This window comes from Eublepharis macularius, chromosome 17 (assembly GCF_028583425.1).
Source record: "Eublepharis macularius isolate TG4126 chromosome 17, MPM_Emac_v1.0, whole genome shotgun sequence".
Classification (NCBI taxonomy): Eukaryota; Metazoa; Chordata; class Lepidosauria; order Squamata; family Eublepharidae; genus Eublepharis; species Eublepharis macularius.
The window spans coordinates 8,585,872-8,611,058 of NC_072806.1; the positions used below are offsets into that span (position 1 = coordinate 8,585,872).

A 25,187-nucleotide genomic window follows, 5' to 3' on the forward strand; every position below is an offset into this window, starting at 1 on the left:
ACACTCATCACGCCTTTCAAAATGTCACCAAACTCGAGGTGTGTGAGGCAGGGAGAGGAAAGCTGGTTCCCGCCCCTTCGTTGGTAGGCAGACCAGCGCCTCGTCCCCTCTCTTCCCTTTCCTATTGGCTACAGGTGTTGTCATTCCTATCCTTCTTTCCCTCTATTGGCTCTCTAACACCCGCTTCCCTCCCCTCAAGAGTCGCCCACCCCTTCTTCGCCAGGTAACGAGATGCCTGCTTGTGATTGGTCGGGCGCCCGTTCCTATCCCCTCTGGGGACTGGCTCCAGGTGAGGCCGAGAGGGAGACCGTTGGAGGCGCCTGTTTGGCGATTGGCGGGCAGGTGAGGGCCGGAGGCGATCTGATTGGCTGGCTGGGGGTGAGGGAGGTTCGGAGTCCGCCATGTTGGCAGGAGGAGGCGGCGGTTGCGCGGCTGGCGGGTGGGGGGCGCTGAGGCGAGGGGGGAGGGGAGAGGCGGCGGGAGCGCGCGCGGTCAGGTTTTCTCGGCGTCGGGCGCGTTCGCGAGGCGGGAAAGGGGAGGCTGCCTCTTAGGTATCCCCTCGAGAAGGAAAGGAGGGGAGGGAAGAGGACTATGACCCCCCTCCCCTTCCTCATAACTTTATCTCAGAAGTTGTAGCCAACTTCAACGGGTGTAGAGAGGACAGCTGAGGGGAGGAGAAAGGAGAGGGATTTCTGTCAGGAGAAAGATAATCTCTTTTACTTCCTTTTAAAAGTACTTTGGGGGGGGTAAGGGAACTGAGAAAAGGCCAGTTTGAGTTAGGGGTTGCAGAGATGCAGTCCCCTGGAAAAAATGGCTGCTTTGGATGGGGGGACCCTGTGGCATTAAACCCCACTAGGGTCCCTCCCTGCCCTCCCCAAGCTTCACTTCTAAATTTCTAGAAATTTTACAACCTGAAGTTGGCAACTGTAGTGGATGGGATCCAATTCCTTTGATGCCCCAAAGGGGTGGGGACTTTTGAAGTTTGTCTCAAAGTTTTGAAGTTTGTGTCGAAGGAAGGCTTGTTGTCCCTCCCTGACCCCAAAAGTGATTTAAAGTGGTGTTGATAGGAAACTGATAAAAATAAGGATGGATAGCGAAGGGGTTATTTTGATGAAAGGGTGAGGAAGGAATCTAGAGGGGGGTTGTCAGGGGAAGGGAGGATGACACCCATTCCTTGAAATATGGTAGACTTTTAGCAGTGGTGGTGAGGGATTGGGAGAAGGAAAATGGGGGGGGGGGGTGAGGGGGGGAAAGGACTATGCTGAAATGACTTTAAAACCTTTTTCTCATTTATGCTTAAAGGCGTGGTTATGACGTTTGTTACTTGATTACAGTCTGAAATAACTTTATACTGTTTTTGTTTTACTTCCAGTTTGTGGCAGTTTAAAATTCAGGCTTGCTAGTTGGTGGTGTTACATGTAAGTAGTATATTTTATGTGTGTGGGAGGGACCATTAAGAAACAGAGCTGTTCTGAGGAGGCCAGTTTGGAGGTGGGTGGGTGTAAGATGTATTGATAAGGAGTTCAGTGGAAACTGCCCTATATGCACTTCAGTAGATTTAATATGATGTCAGTAGGTGAGGCATTGATTTCCAAAAACTGAGAAATTGGAGGTGATGGTATTTTATATTATGAAATGGTAATGCTTGTACCCATTTCTGTTTGTCTACCATCAAATAGCTTATTACAGTTTTTTTTCTTGCTGTTTGGTCAAGAATTATCTCACAGAGTGGTTGATGACTATTAAAAATTCAATGTCCAGTACTGACAGACATAATCAAGTTGCGCTGTAATTGTATGTAAATGGTAAAAAGGTGGGGGGATTGAGAAGAAATTGGTGCAGGGATGGGTAGCAAGGGTTACAAGATGTGTTTTGCTTGAGGGAGTAGAATGAGGAGTTGAGTGTCAGAGGGAAGCCCCTACCCCTGAAATGTTGATAGCGAAAGGAATTGGAATGGTAGAAGAAGGTAGACAGCAGGGTGAACTTGACAAAGTGATTAAGGCATGTAAAGGTACCTGGCTGGAGTGTAGAAAAGGTGTAGAAGGGGTTGCCCATCTCAGAGAGGAATAGAGAGAGAACAGTTGTTGGGAATGTTAAGAGTGAAAAGGACAGGCAAAAGGATTTTGGGGACAGAACTGAAATTGAATGTGAAAATTTTGGAATAAGGCAGCATTTTTGAGGTGGTGGTAGAATTCCAAAACAGATTGTCTCACCGTGCATATGAAGAAAAGCATTAAAGCCGCAAAGAAAGGCATGTAGATGTGTTGGTGTGTTTTTGTAAGGAACTCTTTTGTTATTACACTTTATCAACAGCTCAGTGCTGATGTGTGTGATGCATAAGTTTGAGGAGTTCCCTGTAAGAGTAGCAATGATAGAAAAGACAACCTAGTTCCTAGTTTTCCTGACTTCATTGTAAGTTCATTTAAAAATCATTTCAGGTAAGTAGCCGTATTGGTCTGCAGTGGAACAGCAGGATTTGAATCCAGTTGTAGGTTAAAGATCAAGAAGACTTTCAGGTTATAAGCCTGCTGTTAAAAATTGTCTGAACAGCAAAGCGAGAGGCACCCCCAGTACGAAGTGCCAAATAACGCGGTGGACTATCCACAATTGGAGGGTTAAAAATTGTCACGTTATGATATGAAGACTTGGCCACTAAATTTGCTTTTTATCTTTGCAGTATGGGAAGAACTGTTCCCAATAAGCTGTGCTTTCATGGATGGAGAAATGTATAGCTTCCTGGAGTGCTTTCTGACAGAGAAGAGATAATTTTTTCAACTTGGATTCCCTTTATCTAAAAGGTGAATTCATACCTTCTGTTTAAGCGTGATGACACTTTGTAGGATGTACTATACACATCACAAATGAGAGGGGAAGGACATTTACACAGCTATGTTGTGGTTCATTTGTGTAAGCATTAATCCTTTACTTGAACCTGATCTGCAGTGGGTAAGCTTTATCTTAAATGCTGTAGGAAAAAGTTAAGAACACTGTCTATTGCTTGAGCTCTGGCTTCATAGAAAACAATGAAAGTTGGGTGGAGGGAGGACAAGAGAGAGGTGTTGTATAATCTTGGCTGGAACCTTCTCAAAGAGTTGAGCAATTTTTTTTTCATCTGATGCTCTATTTCAAAACATAGGGAAATTACTGTAAAAAGTGGCATTGCGGCATGCACAGTATGACCTATAGATATGGAAGAGAGAATTCTGACAACTTCATTTTCCATCTGTATATTTTATAAGGAACTTAACTATTTGTTGGAAATAAAAGTATCAAATCCTGGCAGCCAGTTTACTTGCTGAAATTAAGAATTAGGTGTTTTGACAGGGTAGGGGGGAGGATGCAACTTGCAGTGACTCTAGAACAGAACAATTTATACTTAATTGGGTGTGTTTTTAAACAAATTGCCTTAAGTTTCAGAACGTTCATGTTAATATGTAGTAGGTGATTTAAGAAGCTTTCATGAAACTTTAGCAGTCCTATAACAAGATAATGAGGTCACAGTACTGGAAAAACATGAACAGAAATTGCCCCATTAATTAGTTCAGCCTCTTGTCTCTCTACAAATGTTTGCTCTAGTGCAGTGCAGTGTCTGTGCTTCTCAGTAGTTTGTTTTTTGAGCATTTATGTCTTGGGGTTTTTTTTGTGCTTTTTTGTTTCTGTTCATGCAGGCGGATGGAGAAGAAAAAGAGTGAAGCTTTAACTTATTTCTTACAACTCCTTATAGTTATCCATTTCTTCTGAATGATTTTGGCAACAGGCCTATAAACCTAGGACACAAGTTCCATTTTGATCTCTGTTCTAGTACCATGCCAAGTAGGATGGGATCAAAAATGAATCTGAAGAGAGACGTCGTCAGAGTAAAAACTCATTATAATGGGTAAGTTTTATATTAAGGCACTTTTGCTCTCTGTTTTGTCCATCCTCAATTTTAACTTTTAAATTGTCAGCAGGGTTTTTTTTGTTTGTTCTGCCTTTAGATGTATTTTTATTGCTTTCCACAGACAGTGGTGGTGTTGGCATTGTGAAGTCTGGGAGGAAAAAATCAAAGCATGCAATATCTTGGTGTTCAGAATGAAACCAGTTTGATAAAAGAAATTCAGGTAGAGATGTGGAGCATTCAGTATGTAGAGAGGAGACATGGGAGTGATACATTAATGATCAAATTTATTTCTGACTAAATGGCTGCAGGATAATAAAGTTTATCCTGCTGCTTTATTACTCGAGTTTTTGAAGCATCTGTTTAGTATTTAAAACTAGTCCTCATTGCACTAGTTTCACAGTTATTAGGATTCAGGCCGCAGTGCTTTTATTGTGTTGCTATAATAATGTACTGTAAACTAGCCCCTTACAGCTAAGTTTATGACTTAGCCTTGACAGTCTAAGCATTAGTCCCCTTGCTTTAATGAAACTGGTATTCTGGCCCAAAACACTTCTTATTGTAACAGCCATGTGCTTTATTTATGTATTTATTTATTTAGCATCCTTCATGTTGTTTTGCCATGTTCAGATGTTGTCAGTGTAGGGAGAGAAACTACAAGAGAACAGTTACTCCATGGAATATGTATCTAGCTAATAAAGTATTCACACATGTTTTAAGCTTCATATGTGAAAATGTCCTTACAAACAACATGTAAATTGGCTTAAGCCAGGGTAATTAGGAGTTAATTGGATTGTCAATAGGCCTTCTAGGTCTATAGTGACACAGGTTTTTGCCAGTTGTTAACAAGTCTATACAGTAGTCTATACAGACATACTTTCATGTCATGTCTTAACAGTTCATATCATAGTTCATTTACTCCAAGTTTGAATGAGTGTGAAACTGTTTTGTTTCCATTGTTTAAAATACTGATGTAATGCAGATCGTCTTCGTCCTTCTGTGCAGCCCCACATTGGGACTGCGCAGGCGCAGGCCAGCCGCGGAAAAGATTTTTCTAGCTCTAAGAGATGTGAGGGGGACGTTCGGATCCACCGCGCATGCGCGCCGGTGTTCCCGCCAATTTTGAATGCATATATATCCGAACGTCCCCGGCATTCCCTCAGTTCCTTTTTCGCCGCCGTCGAAAAGGTTCTATTGTCTAGCGTTCGTTTCAAGCGTCTCTTCGGAGTTTTGGATCGTTTCTTCTGCTGGTCGGTATTTTCCCCTTGTCATCTGTCGGGAGATACCGTTCATTATGTCGCAGACATCTTTGTTTAAAAAGTGTCATAAATGCGGCACTAAGATGACCCATTCGGACGGCCATGAGCTCTGCCTCATCTGCCTGGGCGAGGGGCATGTTGTCGAGCGCTGCTCCATTTGTATGTCCTTCACTCCGAAGGCAAGGAGTGATCGGAAGGCCAGGCTCCGTGCCTTCTTGTGGGATGCCAACCTTCTCCCCCCCAAGCCGTCAGGCTCTTCGGGAGATAGGCCGCGCTCCGCCGCTCCGTCACCGGCGCCGTCTCGTAAGTCGCCAGAGCCGCTCCCCTCGGAACCGACGGGGCAACCCGTTCCGGAGGCCCGACCTGATTCCGGTTCCGGGGATCGTCCTTCGAGCCGGAAGGCCAAGAAGCGTTCCGCTCCCAAGCCGAAGTCCTCCTCCGAGCCTTCGGTTCCGGAGGCTGTTTCGGAACCCCCGTCCAAGAAGGCCAAGGCGAAGTCGAGGGCCAAGGACCGTGCGTTGTCCCCAGCTCCGACTGTGCTGCCTGGTTCTCCGACCGAACCAGTCCTGATACCCGACGATGTGGTGAGTCTCCACACCCCGTCGCCTCCTTGCACGCCTCCTCCGTCGGTTCCCGAGGAATTTGTGCCGTTTCCGCCTTTCTCGGATCCGTTCCAATCTTTTGAGCGCTCCCTGCCGTCCGCCCCGGCGCCTTCAGAGGCCTCCGTTCCGCTGCCGTCTACCTCGTCGGTTCCGATGCCTCTTCGCTGGCCTGCCCCGGTGCCTGCTCCTCTGCCCCCTTGCCAGCCGGTCGCGGGGGTTGGGAACATGACCTCCTGGCAGGATTTTGTGGCGTGGTTCCAGCAGTCGCTGCCCTTCCTGCAACATCCGTCGGTTCCGATGGTCTCCGTTCCGGCTCAGCCAGTCGGGCTCCCAGCACCCGCTCCTCCACCTCCGGGCTTACCTCTGCGACCGCCGGTTCCTGCTACTTATCCGTCGGCCCCGACCGCTCACCGGTCTTCGGTTCCGACGCAAACCTCGCCGGAGTTTTCGGATTCCGAGGATGATGAAGGTCTGGCGTCACCGTCGGAGTGCTCTTCAGACGCGGCCTCGGATCCTTCCCCGGATGACACCGTGGGTGGGCCCCGCTCATCGTCCCCGAATGACGATTACAGGCTATTCTCCGAACAAATGGTGCGGATGGCCGCCGCGCTGGAGATAGACGTCTCCTCCACGACCTCCAAGCCCAAGAGTAAGCTGCTGGAGGCGCTGTATTCCGGGTCCCCCGCGTCGGTGGCGTTTCCCCCTGTGGAGGATTTTGTTGATAACGCTCTCGCGCTCTGGCAGGCGCCGGCGTCCCTGTCCGCGACGGCAAAGAAGGTGGAACGGTACTACCGTTTAAAGCAAGATGATTGCCCGTACCTCTTCAATCACCCGAAACCCTCGTCGATCGTGGCTGAGGAGGGTCAGGCTCGGTTCCGTTCCGGTTCCTCGTCGGCCCCGGCGGACCGGGAAGGCAGGAAGCTGGATGGCGTGGGCAGGAAACTCTACTCATCCGCGTCTCTGGGATTCCGTATTGCCAACTTCCAGGCCATAATGGGATCCTATAATCTATTCCTGTGGAAGAGGCTGTCCTCTTACCTCTCCGACCTCCCGGAGGATCGCCGCCACCTGGTTAAGGCCCTCCAAGCCGAGGCCGTGAAGCTGTCAAAACAGCAAATGACAGCTGGCAAGGACGCCGCCGACTCTGCAGCGCGAGCGATGGCAACTTCGGTGGTCCTGCGTCGGCACGCCTGGCTCCGGTCCACGGCCCTGCCTCCAGAGAAGAAGGCGAAGGTGGAGGACTTCCCGTTCGAGGGGCCCCAGCTCTTCTCGGAGAAGACGGATGAGTCCCTCTCCCTGATGAAGAAGAATCAGCAGACGGCCAAGTCCCTCGGGGTCGCCCCCTCAGCCCAGTCGTCGGGTCCGAGGTATCGCTATGGTCGGTTCCGATCCTACCAGACCCCTTACCAGCCTTACCAGCAGCGTCAAGGGCGCTTCTTCTCGGGCCAGTCCTACGGTCACCGATCCTACTCTGCCCAGCAGCGTCACCCTTCCAGGCGCTCCGGCCGGTCCAAGGGCAGGCAACAGCCCTCTTCGCCCAAGCCTTCGACCTCGGCGCAGAAGCCCTCGGTCTTCTGACTGCGCCTGAACGCTCCCCCGTTGGCCTCCGAGGGTGCTTCCTCTGCTGCCCAGTTTCTGGACAGGCTTCGACCTTTTTTGCCCTGTTGGCAACGTGTTACTTCTGACGCTTGGGTCCTGTCCATTGTGGCCCATGGTTACAAGTTAATGTTTACGGATGCACCCCCTCTCTCTCTCCCTCCCCGTTGTTCTCCATGTTGTGATGTTGTGTTACACAATAATGTTATGGAGTTGGTTACCAAAGGTGCTGTCCGGGTGGTCAATGTCTCTACTTCCCCATGGGGATTTTACTCCAGATACTTCCTTGTGGATAAAAAGGGTGGAGGTTCCCGGCCCATCTTAGACCTTCGAGGTCTCAATGGTTATTTGAAGGCTGAGAAGTTTCGCATGCTGACCCTGGCGCGAGTCATGGAACTCCTGGAAGTGGGCGTCTGGCTGGCCATTCTAGACCTGAAGGATGCCTACTTCCACATTTCTATATTTGAGGGCCACAGGAAATACCTGCGGTTTGTGTATGGGAATTCTGTGTATGAATATACAGTGTTGCCCTTCGGGCTAGCCTCTGCACCCAGAGTCTTCACAAAGTGCATGGCCACCGTAGTGGCATACCTGCGGTCCCAGGGTTGCTTTATCTACCCGTACCTGGATGACTGGCTCCTGGTGGGACCCTCGCCTGACTCTCTCCAGGCCCATATTGCCCTCACTTTGTCCGTGCTGGCTAGGCTGGGCTTGGTGGTTAATGGGGATAAGTCTATCCTGACCCCGGGCATGGCCATTAGGTTTATTGGGGTCCATTTCAATTCCCTGCTGGGTAGAGCCTACCTGCCCCCTGACCGGTTGGCCAGGCTTTCCGCTTTGGCCCGGCATTTTATGCATTGCCGGTATCAGACTGCCCTTTTGGTTCAGACTCTGTTGGGCCTTATGGCCTCCACCACAGGGGTGGTTTTCTTTGCGCGCCTGCGTATGAGGCCTCTGCAAAACTGGTTTGTCCGGAGGTACAACCCCCTCACCATGGGTCAGCACCAGAGGTTTTCCATCCCCAGGGTGGTGCTGCGCTCTCTGGCCTGGTGGACTGTCCCTGGGAACCTGTCTGAAGGTTGTCCTTTCGGCCCCTTCCTAGCCGAGGTCACGGTTTATACCGATGCCTCCAACTTGGGATGGGGGGGGCGCTGTGGACAGCTTTCGGCTCAGGGCATCTGGTCCCCATCTGAGGCATCCATGCATATCAACCTTCTTGAGCTTAGGGCGATCCGTTACTCCCTCGCTTCTTTTGCAGATGCCATTCGGAACAGGAGGGTTCAGGTCCTGTCGGACAATACCACGGCCTGCTACTACCTCAACAAGCAGGGAGGGACGGTCTCGCTCAAGCTCTGCAAGGAGGCAACGACTCTATGGAATTGGGCCATGGTCAACAACGTCCTTCCCAGAGCCGTGCACATTGCCGGGGATCTCAACACCTCGGCGGATGCGCTGAGCAGGGTGTTTCTGCCTCAGCACGAGTGGTCCCTAAACAGGGTTTACCTCGACCAGGTTTTCCGCACATGGGGCACGCCGTTGGTCGACCTCTTCGCCACTGCCCGCAACAAACAGGCCCCGCTGTTCTGCTCCCGGGCCGGCATTGGCCGCCACTCCCTAGGGGATGCCTTCCAAATACCTTGGTCCCCAGGGCTCTTTTATGCCTTCCCGCCCTTTCCGCTCCTGTACAAGGTTCTTTCCAGGGTCAGGGCCTACCGAACCCGCTGTATCCTCGTTGCCCCTCGGTGGCCTTGCCAGGATTGGTTCCCCCTTTTGCTCTCCCTGTCCCAGGGGCGATGCCTCCCCCTGCCTCACGCCCCGGACCTCTTAACCAGGGACGGGGTGTGGCATCACGATGTGGCTGTACTGAATCTGGCTGCCTGGCTTCTGGGCAACCGGGAATGAACCTCTCTTCTGGGGTGCTTGGGGTGATCTTGAATGCCCGGAAACCGTCCACCAGGTTGTCCTACCAGAGGAAGTGGTCACGTTTTTCCCGGTGGTTGGCCCCAAAGGGGGTTTCTCCCTTTAGTTGCCCGCTCCCTGTCATCCTGGACTACCTCCTGGATCTCTGCTCCCAGGGCCTTGCGTTTTCCAGTATTAAGGTCCACATGGCTGCAATCTCTGCCTTCCATGAGCAGATTGATGGGAAGACAGTTTTTACTCACTGGCTTTCCAAGCAGTTCCTGAAGGGCCTGTTCAAGACCTTCCCTCCTAGGGCCCATCCCATTCCGCAATGGAGTCTCTCCCTGGTTCTCTCCCGGCTGATGCTCCAGCCCTTTGAGCCTCTATCTTCTTGTCCCCTACCTTTGCTCACTCAGAAGGTGGCTTTCCTGGTAGCGATCACGTCCTCTAGGCGTGTTGGGGAGCTGTCTGCCCTGCGGTGTGACCCTCCCTTCCTGCAGTTTTTCCCTGGTACTGTCATGCTCCACACTAGCATGGAGTTTCTGCCCAAGGTAGTCTCAAGGTTTCACCTACAGCAAAAGGTGTTCCTCCCTTCCTTTTTTCCAACACCTTCATCCCCAGGGGAACGAGCACTACACACATTGGATGTAAAGCGTGCTTTATTGTTTTATTTACACCGCACCAAATGTTTCAGGAAGTCTCCTGCCCTGTTTGTGTGTTACTCTGGCCCTCGCAAGGGCTCACCTGCTTCTGCCCAGTCCATCTCTCGCTGGATTGTGTCTACGATTAAACTTTGCTATCAGCATGCTGGAGTCCAGTGTCCCTTGTTGGTTACCGCTCATTCCACTCGAGCGCAAGCTGCTTCTGCTGCCTTCCTACGAGGAGTGCCGCTCCGGGACGTCTGCCAAGCTGCGACATGGTCCACTGCAGACACTTTCATCAAGCACTATTCTGTGGATGTGCATGCACGACGTGACTCGGCTGTGGGCACAGCTGTCCTGCAGTCCTTGTTCAAGTAGACACTCACACCCGCCCCCGTTGGTGAGATGCTAGTTACTCTCCCAATGTGGGGCTGCACAGAAGGACGAAGACGATAAACAGGGTTTCTCACCTGTAACTGTTGATCGTCGAGTCTCTTCTGTGCAGACACACATTCCCTCCCGCCTGCCCCGCTGTGAGTGCTTGGTTTCTTCCATTGTTTCTCCGGCGGCTCAGGTGAACTGAGGGAATGCCGGGGACGTTCGGATATATATGCATTCAAAATTGGCGGGAACACCGGCGCGCATGCGCGGTGGATCCGAACGTCCCCCTCACATCTCTTAGAGCTAGAAAAATCTTTTCCGCGGCTGGCCTGCGCCTGCGCAGTCCCAATGTGTGTCTGCACAGAAGAGACTCGACGATCAACAGTTACAGGTGAGAAACCCTGTTTTTTTTAACTATGAGCACGGTGATTTTTTCCCCTCCTTCAGTTCTGTGTAAAATGAATGCAGTACAAAACTTACCTTATAGCAAAGCCTTATTCAGCTATCTGAAGAAGTGAGCTGTGGATCACGAAAGCTCATAACTTACCGTAACTCTTGCTCTTTTCTACTGCTATTGACAGACTAACATGGCTACCCATCTTATTCAACTACAGTATGTGTGAATTCTTAACAGTGGAGTGTCTCTTGGTAGTGGAGGCAGACCTTACAAAGCATTTGTATGATGGTTACCTAATGACCAGATGGAAAGGTTTCTTTGAGCAAAATGACAGTTGATCCTAGCTCAGTTAAGTGTGTGTGTGTGTGTGGGGGGGTCTTGCTGCCTCTTCTCTCCCTCTGTTTCAGCCAGGTGTAATGGCTACAGATGGAAGCAGTTCTGGGAAGCGAAAGGCCGTGATGCATTCTTCATTTGGCTACTGCAAAAAGTGGGAGCCCCATGTCATTCCCCCCCCCCACACTCAGTGTTTTTAATAACATTCAATTTGATTTATATACCACCCTTCAGGACGACTTAACACCCACTCAGAGCAGTTTTAGTAATGTAAACCTTTTGTCATGATGTGCTGACAGTCTCTGCTCCCTGCAGATGATGAACAATGAAGTATCCATAGAAACTCACAGTTATGTGTACTTCGAGTCTAAAACGAATTGAGTTAAATCCAGTGGGGCTGATCTCCAAATAAACACACACCGTATCTGGGCTGCATTTGTATGCATATGCTGCAGTCTGAAGCTATTCTCACACAGAATAAACAGAAGTGTAAATTGTGGTGACCGATTAACTGTATGCTGCCTATGCAGTTGAGACCCCAGTTACCAGTTCAATTCCTATTTAGTAGTAAGTCACAATAACCCTCTCTGGTGTTACTTCTGAGCAAACTTTGATATGTTTGGCTTGATAGTAGTTCCACCTTGTGTTGTTTCAAATGGTGGGTAGCTTTATTTTTTTTAAAAAAAACTTGTAACCGTACCTGTGTTAGAGAGTTTTATTAAAATCTGCATTTGATTGATAGTTTTAGACTGGTTTTAAAGTGAGGTTTTAAGTGTATTTTTATGTCTGTTGTAGGCCACCTTGAGTGCTGTAAGGTAGAAAGGCAGCTGATAAATGTTTCAAATAATTAAATAACAATATTGTTCAGAAAAATATAATGGAAAACCTAATACATTAAAAATGGCGGCGCGGGGGGGGGCGGGGAATAAAGAACTCATCCCGCACTGTGTGATGTCTTTGGAAACACTGCCCATAACTCGCTTGAAAGAAGTTGTGTGGGAAATGCTTATAGGCTGTGCAAGTTTGTAAGCCTTAAAAGCCTAAACCCAGTAAATAAATAAACTAGCTTGGCTTTATTTTAAAATTGAGCAGATATATCAGTGTAGAAGTAACCAGTTCATTAGGCAGCAGAAAATGTAAAGTGGAAGGTAAACTTTGAGACAGTCAAGAATTAGAGCAGCAACAATGGGCTAGATGGTCTGTTCTATGTACCTGTTTTCAAATACTAAATGTTACACTTAAAAAAACCCCCTGAAATAGCCAATTCTTGGTTTACTGAAAGTAAATTAAAAGAATAAATTCAGCATTGAAGTGTTTTCCTTCAGCTTTGTGCTCATTCACTTTTCTTATTGATGGAGGGACATCTGTTTTAAAATGAAAGTATTTTTTTGTTCAATCAGCTTTATCAAATTGCAGGGTCAGTCTAACAATCTAGTGGAATTATACAGTTATCTGACTTGGAAAGGGGTAAATCTGTCACTGGTAGTGTAGGTTTATCCAACTTTGGTTTATTGATCCTGCATAAGAGATTGTGTAAGCCACAGTTTATCAAACTGGTGTAAAATGCCGTGTGACAGAATGCCAGTCTGTATGGCAGATTCTTGTTTCTGTATGATCAGACATGTCAAACTGCAGGGGAACGCTGATGTCAAACAACTGCAAAATTAGTGTCAAGAATTATTCAGGAAGCTGCTAAATAATTTAATGTGCCTGCCTGTTGATGAAACAACACACCTTTTGATGTGATGATTAAACAAATAGCCCGTTAAAGCATGAGGAAGTAATAAAGTTCATGATAGTTAACGTATCTCTGTGGAATCCAGGGAGGGCAGATGTTTGTATATCTTGGGTGTGACAGTGCTTAAAGCAACGTAAGTGATTGTGCTGGATGACTGAAGTATACGCCATCCCTGAGAAATCTTCTTTGCGTAAAGGGTTTCATGCTGACTTCGGTTATATGCAGTTCTTTGAATTCTTCTTAGTTAAACCTTGTTGACTAAAGTAATCAGGAATGTAAGAAATGCTGTTGCTAAAGGTATGTATGTACCTAAATGTTACACCTCATGATGGAGTCTGGCTTAAAGCTGGAGTGAAGAAAAGAGTTTTTCAAGTGGGGTTAAAGAGCAACAGCTTGTAGTCTGTTTCCTGGATACCGATAAGCAATGATGTCATAGAATTTAGCTGCCTTTAGTCTATGGAAAAGAAGGGTCTCTCAATTAAAGAAGAGTAAGCTGTAGACAAGTTCAGAAGGTTATCTGTAACTGTCACTAGCAGCTACAAAATAATGGTGTTCACAGCTCTGTCACTATGTCTGCCCTATGCTTCACCCATTTGCTCTTGTCTGCTCCATCAACCACACAGATGCTCTGCTATCAGCTAAAGTTCTATTTCTCCCTTACTTCTCCAGTTTCATTGGCTACCACATCTCATTTTTACCCCTAAAAGAGATGACCTGCCTGTGCAGAACGAAATCTGACTTTAAAATCTGGTTCCTTAGCAAAGGTCAGAAGGAAAAAAGCAGTTCATTCTAGGAGTTTCATTGTTTATCCTAGTAAACTGCTGGAATTTACTAGTAATATTATTGTAGTCTAGGATGAGTTCTTATTGTTTCTTTAAGGAATCTGGTAACTCAAAAGATGTATCAATAAATGTCAGAAAGGATTGAGTTTCAGAGCTTATTTTTACCATCGGCTGCATGTAAACATCAACTTTGTAATTTTATGGGTGAATTATTTTTTTAAAATTGGTTGAAATTTGATTGGCCTTTATTTATTTATTTGTCATTACTTTCTGACATGTTCATGGGCTTTCTAAAATCTCAAGAATGGAAGCTTCATATTTTCCATAACTAATACATCTATGCATGGATGTGTTCAGTAATCTGCATATGCATTGTATCATAGCACAGTAATGCAGCATTTGCATATATACCCTTTTCAACTGTGCATTGCTTTGTGAACTGCTGAATACATCTTTGCATGCCTCTATCTCTTTCTTTGCAAGCTGGAAGAGGTGCATTTTCAAATTCATGGTGGAATGCTAACAATATTTGACTAAACGTATATTTCTTATATGTATGTTTCTCACATGAAGATTATATGCAGGGTAGGGCGTGGAAACTAGTCTCAGGTTCTTGTGTTGTGTGTGTATTTAACCTTGAACTTATGAAGCAGGGCACCTCTTCTGCTAATAGGGTGGACAGATACTTGAGGGGAGATTATTGTGATTTGTGCGTCTAGGCTCTGGTTGTACATGATGGTGGGAAAAGACTGTGAATCTGAATCAGTGCCTCAACATGTGTGTAGTCTGTGGATTTGGCCTTTGGTTAATTTGAGGGGAAAATAATTATGGAAAAGAGCAAGAGGTTCTTGTTTATAAAGATGTTTAAAGGAAGTCAAACTTACAGGAAAACTTGGCCCTTGTTCCATCAGTTTAGCAGTACAATAAAAGCTAATGGGACAATTTGGCTATCACTCATTACTTAGCATTTTTATTGCATCTCCCTGTTAAAGCTGCATAATGCCATGGTTTGTCCTAGGCACTTGTTTCTCAGCCCGGCAAGTACTATGATCAGTCATAAACAGTCTTGAAATGCAAATTCACTAGTGATGCTAAAGTGGTCCGTCTTTATGAAAGCAATATGGACTAAAAAGTGTGCATGTAACTACTGACTCTTGGGAATTCATTTTTTTCAGGGATATCCTCATAACAAATCTGGGTGCATCCATGAACTATGATGAACTTTGTGATGAAGTGAGAGAAATGTGCAATTTACAGCAGGAACAACCGATTACCCTTAAATGGATTGATAATGAAGGTATTTTAGATGTGTAAATATGTTTTTTGCAAATATTTATCTTAAGTGCATTGTATTACATAATTAACAAGATGTGATAGGAACATTAAGTGGGTAACTTAATTTAGGCTAATTGAAATATTTTTTTTAAAAAAATCACTTAATAAATATCAAGGGAATGTGACTATTTTAAGCAGAATGTTGAATGAATAAAGCTCTGTGGGAGGGAAGGTGATATGGTGCAGCCCGATCTCGGAAGCTAAGCAGGGTCGGTACTTGGATGGGCAACTACCAAGGAAGATTCTGCAGAGGAAGGCAGTGGTGAACCACTTCTGTTTCTCACTTGCCTTGAAAGCCCCTTGCTGGGGTTGCCATAAGTCGGTTGTGACTTGATTGCACATACGCACACAGTCAGCACTGTATTGTACCTCATGTCAGTTCCTTCATAAAAGTTCAAGCTTATTGGATTGGTGATAACCTTTAATTCTGATTGATGTGTGAAATATATACTCCAGTTATGAATATTATGTGCATGCTTCGTCTTAGTAATCCTTACAAACACAAGGATCCCCATTAGGGCAGAGCAGCAGAACCCTGTTTCTTCTCCAACTATAATTCCCCCTTGACGTATACTGGCCTCCGGTTTCTTCTATTGGTCTGATACAGCATCTCCATTTGTGTGTGTGTGTGTGGAGCAGGTTGAAATACACAGGACTTTGTATGGGGATTTCTCCAAGGGCTCTGCTTCTGTGCGGGGAAAGATCCTGCACGTTTCCTGATGTTTTGCATTTAATCAAGAGTGCGTTTTTAAAAGCTCTACAGGTTTATTTGGTGCTGAAGTCGGTTTTTTGCTCTGTTTGCTTGTTTGGCAATACTGGCAGATAGTAGAGACAGATCATATAATTATGATGTGCGTTTCTTAATTTGAAGAAGGGTGTATATTGCTTAATAGCTAAAACTTCCTAGTCCCTTTTTATATGCTACTCACAGCATTTTGTAAACAAGCCTCATAATACCCTTGTTTGGCTGGGAATTTAGAATAATTTTATGAGAAGGTAGGTAAACACAGATGTGAAATGCCTCAGTTAAATTATTTGTTATTGTAGCTGCTGAAAGCAGGTCTCTCTGAATTCTAGGAGACCAGCCCTGCAAACTAGCCTTCAGATACTGAGAGAAATGGAACGTTTCCAAATTCTGCGCCTACTTGTTTTGTTCTTGCTCTCACAGTGATGCTTCAGCCCCACTGTGGGGAACTAGATATGCTGTCAGGCGTGCGATTTCTGTGATTTATTTGTGCCAGACACGAGATGAGAATTTTAACATCTTTTGTTTATTAGTAAACCCTTTTCCAGACCTCTAGTGTATCATTGAATGATTAAATATTTTAGCGGCTGCTTTGAGTAGCACAAGTGTGACCAGTGCCCCTAATCATTTCCCATAGACTGGTTTGAAAGGTGCTCCAAATATCATGCCGCTGAAATCGCCACGGTAGCTCTTAGTTACGTGTTTGTGTGGCCCGTCACCATTGCATTCACTTTTGAGGCTAATCCTGTGTGTACTTCTGCTCTGCTGTGCTTTAGTGCCTCTTTTTAAAAATTGTTTTTAGGCTGGCAGGCTTCACGTTGGTGACACTGTTTTCTTTACCGTTTGTTGGGTATTTCCAAAGAACAAGGAAAGATCTCAAATAAAGCACCTACAACGAGACCATTCCTGCTACTCAGGTGTATTGGGGTTGGTGGGGGAGTCGGTCCTCCTTAAGGGGACTAAGAGGAGAGGTCTGAAGAAGCGATTCTACGCCGTTCAGCTCATGGGTGACTGCCGTTTGAAACCTAACTCTTTTCTAGAATATTGGGAAGAAAGAAGCATTTTCTTTTCATACCTACCTCTTAGTGAAATTGGAAAGTTTATGCAATGGGATTTGAGTCCAGTGGCACCTTAGAGACCAACAAGATTTTCATAGTGTAAGCATTTGAGAGTCAGAGCTCACCTCTTCAGACATGAACTGGAAGATTTTTGAGGCCTTACATTGAAGATCCTCTTGCCAGAGATATACTGCTTGACATTCATCTAGTCCTCAGTTCAGTAAAGGAAGAAGTGCTGGAGACTTCACCTTGTTGTTACTATAGTATCTTGTGTTTTATCTTTGAGTAAAGTCTGGTTAGCTGCTCAGTTGGTGGCTTAGGGCAGAGCTGGGCAAAAGATAGATACTGATCTGATGGTTGATACAAGGCTGGGTCCAAAGTTCTTGATTTGGTAGTCACAGGAAGTCCTCATTGCCTAGTGCTTTGTGGCTTGAACATAGCTCTTGGGACAAACCTAGTCTTCTCCTCCCTTCCTGTTTTCCAGAGTATTCACTCCCCCGCAAGGGCTGACCCCAATTGTTAAGGCAAGCACTCTAGTTTTCTCTCTGTTCTTGGTCACAATGCAACCATTTTTCTCTAATAGTGGGAAAACATTGGCCATATGACCATTATTTATGTCACTTCCTCAGTGTTCCTCATCTGTAAGATGGTGGTATTTGTTGGCTGTCTATAAGCAGCTCTTTGTTTAGCAGTAGGTTTTGGTATTGGAATCTCATATATGAATCTTGTACCTATATAAGCTGGTTCTCCTGTACATGGCTTATATATGCAGTGTTCAGTTGTGATCGGCTCTGCCTCCTGGAGGGAGCCATTTTGCAGCTGTATCCAGCTGGTGGATTCCAGGGCTCAGGCAAACAAAAATGTACATCAGTCAAGCATGAAGTCTGTCTGCTGCAGCCTGGGGCAAGTAACCTCTCCCACCTAATGGTTCTTATGCTACCCTGATCTCCTTGTAGGAAGGAATAACAGTGTGGTGTCATAAAATAGTGCATTGTTGCATTGATTTTCAAACATGTACTTGAGCTACATGACAGGCTCCATTTTAAGGTCAGGATCAGGAGGTGAGAAAAGATTAATGTAGTCTTCCTCTGAAAGTATTCATCTTCTGCTGACAGTCTTCTAACTTTCAGTTCTTTTGAGAGCTCAGATTGTATGGCATATCTTTAGGGGAGGGAAAATAGCATATTTTTTCTTAAATATCCTGGAGGGTAAGAAACAAAGTTTTTCTGGTATACAAGCATTTGAGACCTTTCATACCGCTTCAGTGTTCTCCCAGGCCTTGGAGCTTGACAGTTAATGTTGCCTTTCTGTTTTCTTCTACTTGGTCTCTTGTGATATGTTCAGCAAGAATTCTTTAGAAAAAACTTGAAAGCGTAATCTACACATAATGACAACGCAGCAACCTGCTGATAGTGGCTAAACAAACTTCCTGTGACTAGTCTTCCTATCTGTCAGAACTGGAACAATACAAAAGTCAGTGTAGCAAAGGTATTCCATTGTTTGCTCATTACAGTTACTTCTCTTTTAATGTGTTCCGTCTGGGTGTTGAAATTCTAAAGGCATGAGTGCAGAAATCTGTTGTTCTTGATATTTGTTTACAGTGCTTCCACTTGACATAAAAAGCATTGAAATGCTGTTGCAATATCATTATTATTACAACTGCAGTCAAAGACTATCTTTGAGAATGAAAGAACTGCATGTGGTGGTCTGCCTTTAGGAAGGGGTGTGCTTTTTAGTTACTCATTCTCTCAACAACCCTCCCTCCCATGACCTCTTAAAAGCCCCCTCCAGAGGTTGGGCAGTAACGCATGATGCAAAATTGGCTGCTGCTGCTTGGAGTGAACCCTGAAGGGAGGCTTTGTGTGCTTCTTGAGCCCAGTGTTTGTAGTAATACCAGTTCTCTTTCAACAAGTGATGCTCTAGTCTCCAAAGCTTCTGATTTTCTTTCTGAAGAATGTGAATTTTGGTCCTGGTTGCTGGATTGCACAATTTTAACTGCTCGAAACCACAGCGGGTCATATTATCAGTTTCTTTCCTTGTTCTTTTGTTGTCAGGTGACCCATGTACCATTTCATCTCAGATGGAATTGGAAGAAGCGTTCCGCTTGTACTGTCAGCAGAGAGATGAAGGGCTCATTATTCACGGCAAGTGTGTTGTCTGAAGATATTTTAACTGTTATGGGAAATATGACAATGTTAGCAAATTACCGAGGGGTAACTAAGTTACTTGTGAGTTGCAAAAAATGGTATCCAGTGTCACCTTCAAGCTTTAAATGTATTGTGGCATAAGCTTTTGCAGGCCAGAATGTACCATCAGAGGTATGAACTAGTTACTTGTGTGGGTGGGTAGGTAGATATATATCTTCCATACAGAGAAAAGAAGACCAAAAAAAGTGGGAGGGACAGATACCTTTGCTGAGTGAGATGAAAGGCCAAACATGAGAGGTTATATAGAACATAAATGAAAATGAGATGCAGTTAAAAGTGTAAAAGATCCATGTAGAAGTCTTCAAATTGGCAGACTCGTGTCTAATAACTGATTACTAAAACAGGAAACTCTCAGAAGCTTGAGGCTAAAAGTCAGGTTTCACACTTCATTTTGACTGGCTTATATCTTTTAAAACCAATGATATAACTTGGAGTGCTATTGCTAAAATCCTTTTCTGTGGCTTCATTGCTGTATGGTCCTATGTGTTTGTGTTTCTCCATTTTACACTTTTCCCAGAAAATTATTCTTTCTCTCTCCCTGCCAAGTACCCTTCATGCTTTTAAATGCCTCCTCAATGCTTGGTGCTTCTGCAAACGTTTCCTAGGTCACCAAAGTCTTGTCTTGTTGCTTTCTGGTATTACTGAACTTTCACTTGCTCCATCTCTTGTCATAAAAAAACCCAAAGCTGTGTCTGAAGAATGAAACGTGTTCAGATGACTGCCCTGGTTTTGAATCCTTGTTCAGTAATTGTGGAAGTGATCTGTAGCTAATTTAAAAAATAGAATAAAATGGTGACTAGCTAGAAACGTCATTGAACAATAATAAATGTGTTATTTTGTTGCAGTCTTCCCAAGCATTCCAGAAAAACCTGGCATGCCGTGTCCTGGAGAAGACAGTAAGTATCAGAAAGGGATACATTTGGGTATTTTTGTTGTTCTGTTTCACAAGATTGAACTCCGGTTTATTGCATTTCTAATTGTTTTGTTTATGTTTGTGTCCTTGAATGTACTTGCGATATATATTGCCAGATATAAATAATTTTCTTAAGAAAAATAATGTTTAAATACACGAACAATGAAGGGAAAGTGGCATAGTATTTTAAAGTTAATGAGCGATAATCCTTTTAACATCTGTGATAAGGCCATATTTATTGGCTTTTAAACTGAATCGCTTAGCAGTCTAGCGGCAGTAAAACATTGTTCCATATGCAGTCATCCTTCTACTTTTAACAGTGTGACTATTACAATAGTCTTTTATGAAAAGGAAGTGGTCCACAATTTCAGACACAGTTGTTAATCTGGAGTCTTCATTTTTTTGCATAGTTGCCTTCAAGCCTTTTTTTCAAAGTGTGGATGGTAGTACGCTGATTTATGAATGAAGTCTAGCAAACTTAGCTGTTCATTGAGGAATCAGTGTATTAATTTTCTGATGCTTCCTGCTGAAATGCAAATATATCCAAATGCAGTAATCGTATGGAAACAGATTTAACTGATTTATGTCAAGGTTGAAAGACCTGGTTCACGATAACTTTAAATGTTAATATCTGCTTGTGCATGCATCACATCTATTTAGTATATGTGCTGTGTATTCTGGCGTCTTAAACGTGTAGGAAAAATGATATGTTTCTGATCCTAGTTAGTAGTAGTAGCTCTCCTTGGATGGCATAGTTGAACCAGGGCCCGCCATTTAGAACATGCTGTGCTTTTACATACTCCTGCCTGTGCCTGTTCCTTCCATTTTCTTCCTAGTTTGTGGCAGCCAAGATTTGGCTGCAAAGCAGAATGGGAAACCTGTTTCAAGCCATGATCTCCCATTCTGATTTAGAGTCAGGCTGCGTTTTAGCAGTACCTGTGGCTTGCCTTATTTGGATGCCATGGCAGCTTGTGCGTGGTTATTGCAAACCAAACCAACAAGTGGAGCAGGGGCTTGATACTCATGCATGGAGAATGCAAGGTAGTGAGTATACAACATGTTTGCCGCTATAGTTTTGCCATGTTGCCTGTAAAAAAAACCAAACCTGACACAACCGGAGTCTAAGTGGTTGTTTTATTAAAACAAGTGGTGCATGGAGACTTATGAGCTGACTTCTCTTCATTAAACAGCTGTGGTACACAGTGAAATCAATGGACTTAGACTGGAGTAGCTCTTCTTAGGATTGCACTGTAAGAGTCGTTGAATTCCCATGTCTGCATACCTCTGCATTTGATGGAATCAAAGCTGTATCCTAATTTAGTTTTCCAGGTAGATCTTTGGATATTATGTACCCATTTCTTTTTTTCACTAAACTACCACCTCATGTAGGTATGTTAATTGGTGGCCTTCAAGGAAAACAATTGGCATGTTCCATAAAGCCTCTGTGCCTTGGTTGCCCAGAAGTAATTCCTGCTATATGTGGGCAGGCAAGAAACTGTTTAAGCCTTTTCCTTTTAACCAAGGTCAGCATGAAAAAATAGGTCAAATATATTTTGAAACCTAAGTAGATTGGGTCTAGATTCACTAGATTATTGTTGCTTAGAAAAGAGAGAATGTGTTTTTCCCAGGTATTGCCAATGGTGTGTATGTGCATAAGTGTCAGCTATTGCCATTTTTCATCATCAAGTAGGGTTAGCTTCTTTGAACGAAAAGGGATGCATTGATGATAGACGACATTATAAGACTGAGAGAAGGTTAATATCCTTAATAGGGCTTGGTTTTTATATCTTGAAGCCAGGATCTAAAATACTAAAAATCCCCACAAACCCAAAACCATTCCTGAACAGGTGACCTCTCTTTGCCTCCATTTTAAATTGGATGGTTGTGTATTATTGGGGCTACAGTGTTCAAGAAACACACCTCCAAAGCTCCCTTGGGTTTGCATTATCCTGGATTTGTAAACTATGACTAATTGGAGGTGCAGTCAAAGATTCACACATTGATTTCAACTGGGATTCATTTTATTTGCAGGGTTGGTAGGATGGCACATGATAGAACAAATTTGCTAAACTTGAGCCAGTATAGGGCAAATCAGTTCCTGGATAGGAGACAGTCTGGGAATTGTGTGTTGCCTTAAGTTCCATGGTGAATTAAAAGTAGGAGTAAAACTAATAGACTCTAGTAGAATTTTTTAAGTTTGTAAGGAAGATGGAGCAGCAAGACAGTGTTATGTACATTGCTACATTATGTAGAAACTTCATTCCGTGGTGTATACCATCTTCTCAGAGGGAAGATGGGAATGTGTATGTGAGAAATGCTGGTAGGTGTTGTGGGCAAGTGCAGTTACCTGCAGTCAAGTAGGAACAGACTGTTGTGCTAATCTTGAGCCACTTGCTGCAACCCTTTTTAGCATGTCACCTTATATTGAAGTTCTGCCTATATTGATTATCTGATTATTTTATCACCTGAGCTAATAAACTATCTGTCCTCTGAAGTCTCACCCTACAAGTCCATGTGGTATAATAATGGCCTTTTTGCTTACAATTATTTAGTCACAGATTCAGCATCTTTCCAGGAAACTGGAGGCTTGGGCTGGCTGTGGAAGGCTAATGTATCTGAGATGGGGTTGATACGGTTGTTCAGTATGTGGTGGATTGTCAGTCTAGGAATAATTTTACATTTCTTCTCTGCTGCCTTGATCCAAAGATTCCCCATTTCAGTTTTGCTCCCCCCCCCCCCCGGTACAAATTGAAGCTGTGCTTCTTTTCCTAGCATTTTCTTTTTCCTTGGACTAAATGTTTCTATAGAATGTACGCATTTTGCAGCATTTGTCAAATTTTTGGATATAAATGACTTGCACTGGACTTATAAGTATCATATAAATTGCATGTAAAAATCCTCCAGTATAGAATGATACAAATTAATCTGTGAAACTGGTGGTGAGAAGGAAGACAGTGAAGCTGTTGATGAAAACAAACGTTTAAAGAAGCAAAATTGGGAATACTTGCTTATCCGTAATATTGAGAAAGTTGCAGTGAGCTTGCATGTGAGCCACGATGGTTAATGTCAGTCCCTGGATTGCACAGATGTGCCCTGGGGACTCCCAATGGCTCCTTCAGTTTGAACATTGTTTGTGTCTGCAGCCCTTCTATGACTTGCCTTATGGAGTCTGAAAATAACATCTTACCTGGAGTTGCTCTAGGCAAACATCTCGAATTCTGTCCCTGTATGCAGACAGTGTCATTCTTCCTGGTAGCAAATGAAGCCTTGACATTTCAAGGCATTTTTGCTAAATATTTAGAAACAAGCAGGGACCTGGGTGATCTGCATTGACAAGTCCCACCTTTATAGTGTGATAAATTTTACCATTAAAAAATTACAAGGTAGATTCCCATAGCTATGAAATAGATCCTGAGGAGTTAGCCGTGTTAGTCTGTAGTAGCAAAATCAAAAAGAGTCCAGTAGCACCTTTAAGACTAACCAATTTTATTGTAGCATAACCTTTTGAGAATCACAGTTCTGACGAAGAGAACTGTGATTCTCGAAAGCTTATGCTACAATAAAATTGGTTAGTCTTAAATGTGCTACTGGACTCTTTTTGACATAGGTATGAAAAATAGCTTTAAAAAAACAATACCAGGCCTTTATGGTTTGGATATAGGTCATCTTTCTCTAGGTTATTAGAAGACCAAGCATGACCAAACAGACAGTTTCTGTGGTTATTAATTGTTGGCTCTCCCAACATTTGATTATTTTAATCATTTAAAAATGCTTATTTTCTAATATATCAAACAGATGCCAGATTAATAATGAATTGATTAAAACAGAATATTTTTTAAAGATGGTATACAACCCTTGATTAGACAGTCATGGTATAAATTATGGATATGTATAGATTTGTGTAGTTTGGTTGACCTAGTTCCTTGCTTGTGTTTAAGGCTTACCCTGTTGCTGTGTTAGCAGTCAGGTTGAGTCATGTGTGAATTGTTTGAAAAGCGTGCCTAGTAGGATATGCTCAGTGAATGATTTTTTAAAAAATTGACTTCTAAGGATGTAGTGAATGACTTCTATTGTTCTCTGCTGCGTTGGGACCTTCCTGAAAAACCTGGTACAGTGACAGCTGACTATATTTGGGGTTTTGACAGATTACTAACCAGTAAATGATACTGGCTAGAATCAGTTCTTAACTATGCAAGCAACTAGGATCTGTATTGCAATTGGATTATGCACAAGTGCTAGCATCACTTGTATGTAAAACAATTTACTTTAAGTTAATGTCATCTTCAGGAGCTTTGTAAATATCTAAAAAGGCATGCAGGATGAAATTATAAGTAAAAATATAGTAAATGTTTACTAGATTTTACTGCTGGCTATATTTTCCCGCTGGAAATAACTGAAGCTGAGATTTGATTTTTGTGCAAATGTTGCTTTAATTGATTTTTTTAATCCCAACTTTTGTCTATCTGGTTTTTATAGTGCACCATATTTAAACTTCTGTGCTTTCATGGAAACTATTTTAGGGGACAAAGAGTGATTTTTTTTTAACTTCTCTGCTAGCTCAAAATAGGCTGCTGCTTAAATTAGCAATCTGTTAGTGCAGACTAATTTTCTACAATTGTACAAAAATATGGATGTTCTGGAATGAGTTGAATGGAATGAGGGAGCAGTTGGGTGAATTGTCACTCTCTGATGCATTGAAAAGGCACATCTCATTCATGTCTGGTTATGATAATACTTATTTATAATGTTCTGTGAACTGATGACTTTTGTTAGCATTTTTATTTGATTGGCCTGACTACTTTCTTACGAATCTTGGTGCACTTGGAAGCAGTGGAATTATTTTCTTAAGTGCTCTTAAATTAGTATGTGTTTTTTTTACACTAAACTTTAATTTGAGGTTCCTCAGATTAGCACCTGCCATTACTTTCCCAGATGTCCATCAAGCTGATGCCCTCCAAGCTTTTCAGAAATTAGGCTTTGATGTTGCAAGCCAGGGTTTGTTACTGGCTGCAATAGCAGCCATATAACCACTGGAGGATCAGGACTGGTGAGCACCAGTGTTTTCTGTAGTCAGCGTGTGGTTTGATTTCCCCTTTCAGGCTTCCCTTCGTTTTAGTACCCTTTATCCCTCCACCCAGACTTTCCTTCCTTCCATTTTATTTTCTCTCCCTTCCACCCTCCTTGGGCTTTCTTTTTATTTTTAATCTCCCTTCTCTCTTATTCCTCCTCTTCAGCTTTCCTTAAAATCTTTTTATTTCTGTTCTGCGATTCTTTTGCAAAGCTAGGAGGGATGTATTGTCTCTGGCCCCACCTTTAACAGCAGTTGTTTGGGGCTTGGCTCTGCCTCCTGTGGTAGCCATTTGGATGTAGTGTTCATCATCTGCCCTCAAAATTCCAGAGGTGCCTGCAGGCTCAAAAAGGCTG

General features: G+C 44.0%; 1 protein-coding gene across 4 annotated transcripts in view; it reads left to right on the forward strand.

Moving 5' to 3' along the window:
* Positions 1-289: 289 nt before the first annotated feature.
* Positions 290-25,187, forward strand: part of PRKCZ (protein kinase C zeta) — a 97,661-nt gene continuing 72,763 nt past the window's right edge. The window contains exons 1-7 of one of the 4 annotated variants that reach the window (XM_055001223.1): positions 290-342; positions 1,373-1,418; positions 2,678-2,798; positions 3,669-3,877; positions 14,681-14,802; positions 18,698-18,787; positions 19,696-19,746. In XM_055001223.1, the coding sequence (XP_054857198.1) occupies positions 3,807-3,877; positions 14,681-14,802; positions 18,698-18,787; positions 19,696-19,746 (334 nt within the window). In that variant the 5' untranslated portion in view covers positions 290-342; positions 1,373-1,418; positions 2,678-2,798; positions 3,669-3,806. Of the gene's footprint in view, positions 343-396; positions 440-499; positions 552-1,259; positions 1,419-2,677; positions 2,799-3,668; positions 3,878-14,680; positions 14,803-18,697; positions 18,788-19,695; positions 19,747-25,187 lie in introns of those variants that run through there. The other 3 variants (XM_055001221.1, XM_055001222.1, XM_055001224.1) reach the window with 3 other exon arrangements.